Source organism: Cydia pomonella, chromosome 16 (genome assembly GCF_033807575.1).
Source record: "Cydia pomonella isolate Wapato2018A chromosome 16, ilCydPomo1, whole genome shotgun sequence".
Taxonomy (NCBI): Eukaryota; Metazoa; Arthropoda; class Insecta; order Lepidoptera; family Tortricidae; genus Cydia; species Cydia pomonella.
This window is the reverse complement of record NC_084718.1, coordinates 10,429,501-10,442,022: the sequence shown is the minus strand read 5'-3', so window position 1 is coordinate 10,442,022 and position 12,522 is coordinate 10,429,501. Positions and strand designations below refer to the sequence as shown.

Here is a 12,522-nt window from a genome sequence, read left to right as displayed (position 1 = left end):
GACATGGTTGTTGCACTAGAGCTCGTAAATAAGTTATTAATTACTTAACTACACAGACATTATCCTACTTGTTGTCTCATAATTATACCTACATCCTAAAAAAAGGGTGTGGTCAGGTAAGAGGAACATTTTATTTTGCTCTGGGTAAAAAGCACAGTATGTACCTACCTATGAGAATTTCATACAAGTGTTTCCTTACCCTTACCTGTTTTGTGTGCCAATAAATAATAATTTTACCCTTATTACATATCATACCCCTGGACAAGGCGGTGTTAGAATTACCTTACTCGGCGTGCAATATATATATATATAGAGATATTATATTTCTTCGATTAAGTTAATAGAACCTACACAAACCTAATCTCTTCTCATCGTTAATTATTTGTTTGTATAATCGATCAATGGCTAGCTAATTCTAATTGTATACCCAATTACAGAATGGCTTCTCGGAATGGCGACCGGTGTTCATGACCGGAGCATCGCTTTACATCGCTTCGGCACTTTACTTCATCTTGTTTGGAACGGGAGAAACGCAGGAATGGAATTATGTGCCTGTAGTTGAAGAGGTCGAGAGAGATAAAAGGCCGAGCGCGAATTCAACTGACACCACCGTTACGATCCCTGTTAAATCGTAGATTATAGTTAAGAATAAGTAATGACTTTCAAAGTGATGTAATGTATTCGTAAGGAGAATATGTCTGTAACTGTTACTGTCTACAGAGCAGATGACAAAAAATTATATAATCTGAGGATACTCTAGGGGACAGCAAAAGAGTATGTATTTTGTACTACCGCCTCTGAGCTGCATGTTAAACTTAGTTTAATTTACAAGAGCTTTCGCTGTGTGTCAACGAAAGTACTTATTGATACTAGGTAGTTATATTTCGTTCGAGCTCCTATTATTAACTTGGAAACGTAAAGAACTTGTCGAACAAAAATACTTGTCTCAGATAATTGTAAGTATACATACATTTAACTGGAGCGATATGTTGAATCTAATAATTATGTGACAGAGGTATCTGCTTAGTTTATTTGACTAGATAGGTACTGGTACTGTAATTTTTTTGTTGTCAGGTCTCATTAAAAACAGTTAAGAACAAGATTGTGAAAATTCGATTCTGAAAGGAGAAAATTTGAGATAATATGGGGATGATTTTAGAATATATCATTGGCTTCGTTTACATGTTGAGAATATTTATGCTAATGCGTAAGCAAATAGATAATTAAGTACTTAACTAAACTTATTTTTTTAAGAGAACTATTAGACTTTGTTAATTTTATACCTATATACGGTGGGTAAGACGACTTCTATTAAATAAACAGCATGTCAAGCAGTGTTGGGTTCCGTAGTTAAGTTACCCGTCCTTCATAATAAGCTGCCTTGAACAGGGGCTGTTAGTAACTATCATGTAGGTAAATTACAAGCAAAAGGGACTACTTACGCTGTGTACTTAAGTATTTCTCAACACAGGCCTTGTACGCCTAAAGAGAGGCCCCAGCAAATGTTTACTTTAATGTCTGTAAATAGATGATATAGAATAAAAAATATATTGTAATTTTTTCTAAGAAAGGAGACTTTTTACGATAGCTCAAAATGGCTTAACCGATCATGTTTACTATAGTTTACAGTGTTTATTTCACGATTTTGCTCAAATTTGTTAGACCCATGGTTCAAAAGTTAGAGGTGGGGGAGACGTTTTTTTCTGTCTTAGCGATTATTTTCGCAAATATTTACTTATCAATAGGGAAGGTACCCCAAAAATTTGTTCTTGTTTTTGTTTTTCCACTTTCCACGCCAAGCTGCAGCTATATATATAGCAATAACAGTCATGGAGCTCTGAACAAAGTCGGACTGACAGACAGACGGACCTGGGGAAACTATGAGGGTTCCAAGTTGACTACGGAACCCTAATGATGAGCTAGCTGCTTTGGTCTGAGTTATGTGGCTCAAGCATACCTACTAATGTAAGCTGGTAAGCTGGCATTTTATGTTAAATTATGATTTTATGATTGTGGAAATATTAATACGACTGTGATGAATTAAGCTTGCACTTAAATGTAAATTATTTTTATAATAAATATTATTGACTATAATTTTGTTTTGGTTTTTTACTAAGAGTCCCCAGCAAGCTCGGTTCTCTATGCAAACGTAGTTAAGTACGCTTTCATTTTGAAAGGACTAGTTAGATTGCTCTGAATCTTTATATTTACAAATGATGAGTTTATACTGTAGATACCATAGTTTAAAAAAATACAGTAAGTTTTTCATGCTACACTTGTTTTTGCTCTATTTTGTTTGTTTTATAAACTGGAGCTATATAATTTAATTACAGGACTAGATATACCCCCATGTCATTGTATGTGCAAAATTTCATTACAATCCAACACGTATTTTTATAATGAGAATGAAACTTCGTTTGTATGGGAAGGTGAAATTCGGGCGAGCTTGCTGGGCTGGCCCACATCAGATATTAGGTAAAAATAAATGGAATATTTATTTATTAAATAACCACGATCAGTAAACCGATATACCAAACAGAAGCCTTTTTTTAGGTACCACCTACTCGGTAAGTTTAACGCAGCCATGTCGAGTTAATAGGTAGAAACAACCAGGATAAAAAAATACGGCATTGTTTTAAGCCTACGAAGAAGAAATGACGATCTTCTGATGATCTTTATGGCCTATTTTTACATTGATTAGTTTTAATTGTGAGATTATAAAATATGTAAACAGGCCATAACGATATCAAAACAACGCGAGTACGCAACATGATTTCAGATATGATATATTTATAATAAGCCGTGTTATTAAAACAATTTTTGGTACACTTGGCTTTTACATGATTGTGACCCCGCATACGAGTGAGTTTATTTACTTTATTTGTAATTATATTAAATAAAAGTTGCTAGTGCGATAACTCGCAACTTCTTTGATGCGCCCTTCTATGAGTACGTATATATTTATACTCTATACGAACACGTGCTGGGTAATAAATGTGGGGAAAAACATTCATTAAGAGTTCAATATCATTAAAATTGTTTAATGTATTTTAGTAAATTATAATAGGTACAATCATACTTACATTATATACACAGGGTTACCTACCTTTAAGTCAATAAAATATATTCAATATTTCTCTTACGATATACATGACACATAAAAATCATAGGTTTACGTATTTTTTGAAGATACGACAAGTAAAATCTATAAAATTGTAACCCGCGGCAATAGTCCCTACAAATTGGGAGGTACATTCACACAAGAAACATCGATTTACTATATTAGCTTTGCAAACTAATCTTACGTCTTTGGAAATACATCACCAAAACTACTCGGGTTATGGTCACAAAAGATACTTCAGGCGGGATTCACAAGATACTGCTAAAATATAACATCGCTATATGTATATTAAAATGACATGAACTATTAAAGATTTCTATATAAAAGACAACATACTTATATTATTATATCTTGTTGAATAATATCCTTCAATGTCAGTTAAGTAGCCCAATAAGTAATAGTAATTTGATTATTGTGATTTTTCACTAAACCGCAATTAGAGATACATATATCTAGGAAACTCTAATTTCCCGTACATTTTCTTACTTCCAGAAGTAAGTTATTTCAACATTTCTGTGTTAATATCAATATTCATTTTACAACATTGTAATATTTCTGATGACAGCTCGATAACTCACCAAGGTTTGACTCGGTGCGATTCAAACATTCATTTAGAATAGGTACCTTCTTGTGCTTCAAGCAGCATTTAAACGTAGGACTCCGACTCGGTGTCAGACTCGGAGCAGTCCAAAGCTAAAACGTTTTGGTCAGTTTTGTCAGCACCATTGGGCGGGTCCCTGTACAGCGGCGGTACGGACTTGGACCTCGATGCCTTGTCGTCTTTGTTTACGTGAACCGGTGGGAACTTCTTCAGTACTCTCTGATACACCATCTTCCTCGGCGGCACCGGCGGCGGCATGTGCGGCGGCTTCTTGTTGTTGTTTTGTTCTTGTTCGGACGTGTGGTACTCCGGATTCACCGCCGTCGGTGTAGCTTTGTAGATGTCTGACGCAAACATGTTGCTCGACTTCTCTTCGTGGAAGATGTCCCGCCTACGGTTGTAAACGGAAGTGTAAAGGGGCTCGATATATTGGGTCGTGTAGCAGTTCTCGAACGAGCTCTCACTGGCGGGGGACTCTGTCGATCGACTGTTAAATGAGTTCTGCGGCTGGTACAGCGTGTCGCTACTGCTGGAATCGCTGTGCAGAATAATGTTTGCTAGCGATTTTGAGGCATTCAACTTGTTGTTGTTATAGTTGCGATGTCTGGATTTTTTGCTTTCATCCGAATTATGGATGTTATCCACGTAGGAATATACCTTCTGTAAAGGGTTTATAAGTTTTTCTCGTGCTCTGTTGTCAGCTACTGGTGACGCCGTACAACTTTTGTTGCACATATGGGCGGGATCGAAGCGTCGTTTGCGGCAGTTATTCGCGTTGTTTATAACGTCGTAGTTGCCGTTTCGAACTTTTTCAGAGCTGCTGTTAGATTGCCCGTCTTCACTAACTTCTAAACTTTTCGTCCTCGCTGCTTGACGAGACCAGTCATTTCTTGTAAAAATGGTGGCTGCCGGTGTTACACTACCATCGTTATTTTGAGACGATTCTCCAGGCTTCTTTGCCATTTGTCCGTATATGTTTTCTGGCTTGCTATTGTAGTTTGCACTTTTCTTTTCCCACCCAGTATATACTCGTGAATAATTTGTATTAGCTAGTATATCAGCATGCGCCTGATACTGGGTCTGTCGCTGTATGCTCTCAGTAAACATGGCGAGGTCGTGCAAATTGCTGTACAAAATATTTTCTTGACTAGAAACCAGATCGCGCTTATTATCCATCGGTTCCTGTTTGACTTCTAAAAGATTATCGGAACTCTTAGCTCTGTTAAAATTCTTATTAGTTATGGTTTTATCTAAATCCTGGGTTTCGGAGAACATACTATAGACCTTTGAAGTACGAGCAGCCTTAGAAACGTTGCTTCTCGGTGGCTTTTGTGGTTCAAGACCTGTAATATACTTCGCGGGACTTTGACTATAAATGTTTGCAGTCGGTCGTTTGACAGCAGTTTTGGCAACGTAATTTCTTTCGTCAATATTATTTGAGATTCCAATATTAATCGAGTTGTGAACATAACGTTCACCAATGTAGGGTGTCGTGTAAAGCTCGTCATTGACTGTGTTATATAATTCTGATTTGTTCGAATATAGATTTTGCCTGTGGGACATCTGAGGGAGCCCGTTGACATTGTGGGTTTCTGCAGAGTATCGTGATACCATTTTGTTCTCCTGTTGTAGATTACACGTTGGGGCCGATAGGCTGTGCAGTATATTGCGTGGCGCTGGACTGTTTCCTCCGTTGCTGTTTGAATCGTCTTCTGACAGTGTCAGCCCGGAATCTCGGCTTAAGGATAACTTCTCCTTGCGAGGTGAAGATAGTTCCATTGAGTCAAGTGAAATTCCAACCGAATGAAGACTATCGCTTTCTTCTGCGCCGGAGTCGAGCAATGCATTTGAAGATTCCGGGCTGCCGCTTCCCAGAAGACCAGATATTTGTGGGCCAAAAAGAGCTTCAGCTTTCACTATTAAAAGTTCTACGACCATTGGCACTGCTTTGGGAGCTTTGTCACAGGGAGTGTTTGGCCACAGAAGGCTCGGGCCAACGCACACGCCGAGGTTCATGGGGCACATGAGGTTAATGTTTGACTTCTTGGCGATGGCTTGAAGCAGGCACACGAAGTAAGTCAACATGTTGTAGTGCGATTTCGGCAGCTTCAATAATAACGAGCGTACGGCATTGACTTTTTCCGCCTGAGGCAAACCTGTAACAATAAATATGCTAAGTTATTGCACTGTTTTTACATCAAGTGACATTCTTCAGCGCCCTTAAAATATTGCGTATTAATGTGTTGTCTTGTAATAGAACTCTTGATCGCCTTGAGGTATACTTATTTATTGCACTAGTTGTAATGTAATGCCAAGGTCTCGGACACGATATAAACATCCATCGAAATAATAATTATGTATATTGGCAAAGAGAATTTGAAATAGAGGTGGATTCGACACATGATTAAAACTTTTAGAACGCCATTTGATTTTGATCTTTATTCTTTCATTGATATGTGTTAAATTTGTTAAATATCAAAAAGTGACACCATCTTACCGGGCATAACCCATAGGTTATGGCGCCATCGCTCGAAACAATGGTTCCATACCTTTGGCCTTCGATCTATTAGCTGGCACCACTTTTTGATATTTAAGAAATTTAATACATATCAGTGAATCAATAAGTCAAATGGCGTTGGTGGTGGAGTTTTAATCATGTGTTGAAATATGGCAGTAAATTTACTGTAGCTACAAAGTTTTCTTTGACAATCCACCTCTATTTCAAGTTCTCTTTGATACTGGTTTTTAAGATCGACTCACCGAGTAGTTGTAGCCAGGATGGGTACAGATCAGCAGATAGAAGCGGTTGGGGCAGGGCACGGAAGAATTCCTTCACTAAAGCAGCCAATAGTAGAACAGGTGCTCGGTCTAGTTCTGCGGAGCCTTCCGCCCAAGGGCCAAGGGTATCCAGCTGGAAAAAACATATTTTATGTCAGTACTTAACAAAATTTTAATTTTAAATAAATATACATTTGCCGAGGTATCATAAAATAGAGAAAAGTATATCTTAACATTTCGCTTTTAATAGGTAATAAAATCTGAGAAGGAAAGCTAATAAAAAGGAAAGGTGATGTAGATGAAGTCTCTAGACACCAAAGAGGAGTTAAGTATCAATATCGTGGGATAACTAGGACAGAGGCAGCTGTAAACTAGACGAGATTTAACGAGCTCGATCTCTACTGTTGTTCTGCGATAAACTCTATTCTTAAATGGTCAATTAAAAATTCCAACTAAAAGCGCAAAATACCTTATCCCTGAGCAGTCTCAAGGCCTTCGCGTTAGCGCTCCGCCGGAAGACCCCATGTGTGAGCGGTGCCACCGCGCGCAGCCTCTTCAGCGCGTGCAGGAGCGCCGGCGGCGGGGTGCCGTTGCAGAGCCGCGTGAGGGGCACGCCGAACAGCCGCCCGCCGCGCCGCAGCAAGCGCAACCCTCGCCCCGGCGTGATACTGCCGCTATTGACAAGCATTGTTTTATGCTACAGGTTGTTCATATTATAAAAAAGTGGTTCATATAACTCAATTGTCCGGGTGCGCTCGGCTGCTCTGAGCAAATGAGGCATGGTCTAGAACGAAAAAGTGAATGTGCCATGCGTTAGGAAGGGACATGATTTTTTACTTTAGGGACAGTCGGTTATATCGTACCAGTTTTTACTTAAAGTAACTATTTTGTTTCGGGAAGTATTTACAAATGTGATTGACTGTATATATAAAAGTTCAGTATCTAGGGTACATTCATTATAAAGATGAGCATTCTGGGATTTAATTAACGTAGTAAAAATGCATTTTTTCGGAAGAACTGGTACGATTTAGCCTACGAATTAGTTATATCGTACCACTATTAGGTACAAACACACATTAAAAGTTAGGTCAAGTCCGATGAACATCATTTCTTTCTATTTCGTTTGTTTGCAGCCGTTCGCCATTTCTGATTAGATTATTGGGTTTATTTCCATTAGATCACTGTTGGTGGTTACGTGTAAATAAACTAGGTTGTTCAATGGAAAACTAGTGCCACTTTCCCGAATGAAGGTTGAGGGAGGCGATGGCTGAGATACGCGTCATACTCGTGAACGGGTGCTGTTTGTGGAGACTGGTCTGTTTAAGCTAACTTTATTTTTGAGTATAATTACAGTGAGACACCTCATTCGGTTCTCGTACGTTTGTTTTATCCTAATGAATGTTTTAATTATACGGAATTTTGACTCTTAGAGACTCTATACATCTCTAAGAATAATTTGATAAAAGTCATTTAGTTCTGACATTTAGAGATATTTACACCTCTAAATAATTTTAGATTTTTTTTTTGTATCTGTTCAAAATTATTCAAAAATTCAAAATTATTTATTTTTAACAAATGTTTTACAGTCATAGGTGGTACAGTCTGTTTGTTTTTTATTATTATTTCCTTTATTTATTCATCTTCATATGTTAGGCTTTTTACAATATGAATATAAAAACAATACAAATACATATAAACATATTATAAAAAACCTAACCTAGGGTGCCGCCAGCAGCGGGGCAGGGCCCAAGCTGCCGGTGGTCAGCGCCGCAGAGAGAGGAACCGCCGCACTATCCGCGCCGTGTCCAAGATCACCTCCTTCTGCATCTGACCCTTGATCCTACCACCTAAGGAGAGTCTCTCTAGGTATTGGTCGAGACTCTTCGCTATGAGACAATCTTATTATTATTATTTTTGTTACTCTTTGTAATTCGACATTTAGAGACTTTATACATCTCTAAGTAATAATAATAATTCACTTACTTTTTCTTTAAACAATAATACTTTTAAGTAGTTTGCATTAATATTTTCAATGAGTAGTATTTTATAATTGTTGATATGCTTGTTTTTGCTTGTATGTAAATTCCATGTTGACGTGTAAAAAGTGCCCTTGTGGCCTATTTGCTGAATAAATGTTGAAGAAGTTGAAGAGGTGTACGTACGATTTAACCGGCAGTACGATATAGCCGACTCTCTCCCCTATACTAAACATAGAAATTAAGAAGTTAAACTAAGAATACCTGATGGTTGACCTAATTTAAACTGACCTATGTTCTTTAATAGCACCCAATGAGCATTCTAATTTGACATGATGAAATACTGTTTGCGACGATTCATGGGAGTCATAGTGATCGTAGGTCACAAATTTTTATACGTGGGTAGATTTTAGATGCTATCAAACATAACGATGTTTGACCACATAAAGAGGAAGGTTTTTGTGTCTTTACATATGAATGAGTCATAAGTAAGGTATCTCTTACTTATGACGCATCAGCCTGGCGTCTTCGATTTTACGACAGTTCATATCTTATAAATTGCTGAGAATTAGCGTTCCATAAGCCTTTTGTCTACAAAACATCACAAGCGCCGTAAACATACGTTATAAAAATTAAATAAGAAATACTCACTTTTTTAATCCCTGATTCTTTTTTCTTAACTCGAAAACCAAACCACACGGGTTGTTCTTGGCATTTACATGTTCCAAGTCGAAACCGTCTTCATTTGATAAAGTCTGTCTTATTCTAGACATCTGGAAATAAAATAAAAACAATGATTTTTATTAATAAGAACAAATCTGCGAAATGGATTGCAATCCAAAATGTTAAATTATTGTGAAGTGATAAAGTGGGCAAACAAAACATACTCAGTGAGCTAAATACTTTGATAATGCAATATGTTTTAATATCTCGGTACTGTACAAAGTTTTAAAGATAAATATTACGCACATGAGCAATGTCCTCGCGCTGTTTGAGATACTATACAAAAAGGATTCGTTTTTCAGATTTCCTACCTGTATGGCATGTGGTCTCTCGATACCCTGCAGAGGAGTTGGTGGAGCATCTCTTGAAATTCGCACGCAAAGCGCAAATTCACTCGCTGCTCCCCATCTTCCATCTCCTTCATTCTCGCCTTCAGCTTCAGCATCTCCATCTCCCTCTGTTCCGCCATTTTGCAATACATGTAAGGCTTGACGGACGACACAGCGAGCGCTCATCTCCGGACCCACGGATACAGTTTTGCACTAGAATTTAATAATAGAATGTTAAAATCATTTGTCAACAGAATGTCTGTTACTCTTCCAAATATTTATATAAAATTGTACTTACGAATTCAATTGAAGACGTTAAATCTTTGTAAAAGATCTGGATGTTAGTTGACTTTGGTTCCGTCGACAGCTGAGCAGTTAAAGCATTTTGAACTTTCCTGTAAAAAGTAAGTAAGTAAGGTAAGTTATTGTCCTGTTTCAATTAAGGATATTGATGTCAATAATAAAAATGTAACTAGTCATACCTGTACCAGGTATCTCTAGTAGCTTGTGTGGGGTACGTGGCAAGATAGTTGGCGACGCCAGTGAGCGTCGGCCATCCGATCAGGAAGCCGGTGTCGTCGCCGTCTGGCAGCGATATCCACATCTCGGCTAATCTGACGCATTCCTTTAGTTTAAAGCAGTTGCTTCCTCGCGACTTGCCGACTATCAACAAGTCGCTGAACAGGAAAAGATGACGATCTAGCGGTGGGGACGCGTTTCCCAAGGGGCCCAGCTGAACAGGTGCCTCCATAATGAAGGTGCGAGGTGAAAGTGAGGTGGTGCTCGCGCTGACTGTTCCACCGATGTCCAAACTTGGCCTCTTGCGAAGGCTTTTCGATTTCTGAAAATAATAAATAACCTCATATGAGATATTGATTGCGAGCTATAATGAGACCTAAATAAAACATGATTATTGATATTATTGTTTTTCAAATGTTAATGAATATCCCTTAATTTAACAACGTCCAAAACACTGGACATAACTTTAGACCCTGCTGTTATATTTTTTTTAACAAACTTTAGACCCTGCAGTTATATTTTTTTTATCAAAGTGAGACCTAAATAAAACGTGATTATTGATATTATTGTTTTCCAATTTTAATATATCTCCCTTAATTTGACAACGTCCAAAACACTGGACATAACTATAGACCCTGTTATATTTTTTTATCGGAATCATTGAGCGGTGATGAGGTTTGGTGGTTTGAACTGACGACCTCCCGTGTTTAGTGATGATTATATAACCTGACGACCGGTCTGGCCTAGTGGGTAGTGATTCCGTGACCAATGGTCCCGGGTTCAAATCCTGGTAAGGGCATTTATTAGTGTGATAAGCACGGATATTTGTTCCTGAGTCATGGGTGTTTTCTATGTATTTAAGTATTTATAAATAATTATATATTATATATATCGTTGTCTAAATACCCTCAACACAAGCCTTATTGAGCTTACTGTGGGACTTAGTCAATTTGTGTAATGATATCCTATAATATTTATTATTATTTACTACTTTGCTCCCGTAACGTGTAACCGATTACTTTGTTCTCTTTCTTTTTTCTTTCTTTCTTTCTTTAGGTGAATTAAATTTAAAAAAAGGAATAGTAGCTGTGCATGTATAATTTATTAAATGCGAGACACTTTGTACTCGAATAAAACCTGCCGTCCTCTTTTTAATTATATGAAATGATTAAACGGGTGATAGTTTACAACTTATAGTTTAAAACAAAGCGATTGGGCAAGCTAATCTAGCCTTATCGATGGTGCTGGGGCTAAATATAACTAATAATAGCGAGAAAGTTTAATCATAAAAATATAGATCACTTTTTCTACGATAGTCTCAATGCCTGCTGCAACCGGTTCATCGGCGTCTACCTATTGTTGCGCCTGTGAACGGGTTCCAGCATGCGTTATACATGACATTAAAGCTCTCCAAGGGGCTCTACGTGTTGGAACTATATCCCCACGTAAGCCCAGCACAAGACCAGAATTTCTAGGCCCGTGAAATCCAAAGAGATTATATGTTGTAAAGAAGTAATTTGTTTTAGAAAAGCGCTATTTTAGTCGTAATTCAGTAGATGAATATGGAGATTACCTGAGCATGGTGTGAGGCGAGCGCCGCCGGTGCGTCCGCGTCGTGCAGCGCGAGGTAGTCGTGCGGGAAGAGGTCCTGCACGCGCTCCAGGTCCGACAGGCGCGCGGCACGGCGTCTAGCGCAACCGCCGCCCGCCAATCGCTCGTACTGGGCCAACCGCTCGATCTGAAACAAGCAAAGTTACATTTAAATTTTTGCTACAGATTTTGTATTATCAAAATAGTGTACGTTCATAGCATCATAACAACAAAGACGCGTTGTTGGTGTTAAATGCGGATGCAGCTGCTTTCTCTGTAAAGGTATATGCTAGTGGCACCAAAAAATGACCGACCCCCAGAAGAAAAACGTTTGGCTTTAAATCGAAATTATCCAATCCTGACGTACTTTAGACGCTTAGTAGAAATTTTTACTAAAACTGTAACTCTTTCCCGAAGAAAATAAATCTAAGTATGAATGTTCTGAAGAAATCGCTTTTTGCGATAAGACCGCCTGTTATTTCCCTCTTCCTGATTTTCTGTATTCTTGTACTGTTTTCTTTATAAAGAGTACTTGTATGCGATCGTGAGCGGTCCCCGCGTACATGCTTCGCGCCAAAAATTCGCTTCACTCGCGCTTCGTCTGTATGGAAATTTTATTAAAATGGTCGATTCAAAACATAAACTTTTAGTTGCGTATTAAATAGAATAATACACAATTGATATCCTTTTGCTTCGTATACATTCTAGATATTTTTTTCTACAGTTTTCGTTATTTACTATTTTCTTTTATATATTATAAATAAAATAAAATAAGAGAAATTTAATGTTAAAGTAATGGACCCAATATAGTGCGTATAAACCTATAGATAGCAGTATCTAGTTTTTACAAATGCCGTCATTAATTCTCGAAAAAAAAGGTAGATA

The 12,522-nt window shown here is 37.9% G+C and overlaps 2 protein-coding genes across 2 annotated transcripts in view; one reads left to right on the top strand and one right to left on the bottom strand.

Moving 5' to 3' along the window:
* The window catches only part of LOC133526080 (uncharacterized transporter slc-17.2-like), a 29,855-nt gene extending 27,761 nt beyond the window's left edge, over positions 1–2,094 (top strand). Inside the window, exon 9 of the mRNA XM_061862532.1 lies at positions 438–2,094. Coding sequence (XP_061718516.1) covers positions 438–635 — 198 coding nt within the window. The 3' untranslated portion in view covers positions 636–2,094. The remainder of the gene's footprint in view (positions 1–437) is intronic.
* Positions 2,095–3,025: 931 nt separating this feature from the next.
* Positions 3,026–12,522, bottom strand: part of LOC133526075 (uncharacterized) — a 170,134-nt gene continuing 160,637 nt past the window's right edge. The window contains exons 4-11 of the mRNA XM_061862520.1: positions 11,621–11,785; positions 10,011–10,369; positions 9,827–9,923; positions 9,511–9,741; positions 9,128–9,249; positions 6,970–7,174; positions 6,483–6,633; positions 3,026–5,878 (exon numbers count right to left, since the gene is read on the bottom strand). Coding sequence (XP_061718504.1) covers positions 3,768–5,878; positions 6,483–6,633; positions 6,970–7,174; positions 9,128–9,249; positions 9,511–9,741; positions 9,827–9,923; positions 10,011–10,369; positions 11,621–11,785 — 3,441 coding nt within the window. The 3' untranslated portion in view covers positions 3,026–3,767. The remainder of the gene's footprint in view (positions 5,879–6,482; positions 6,634–6,969; positions 7,175–9,127; positions 9,250–9,510; positions 9,742–9,826; positions 9,924–10,010; positions 10,370–11,620; positions 11,786–12,522) is intronic.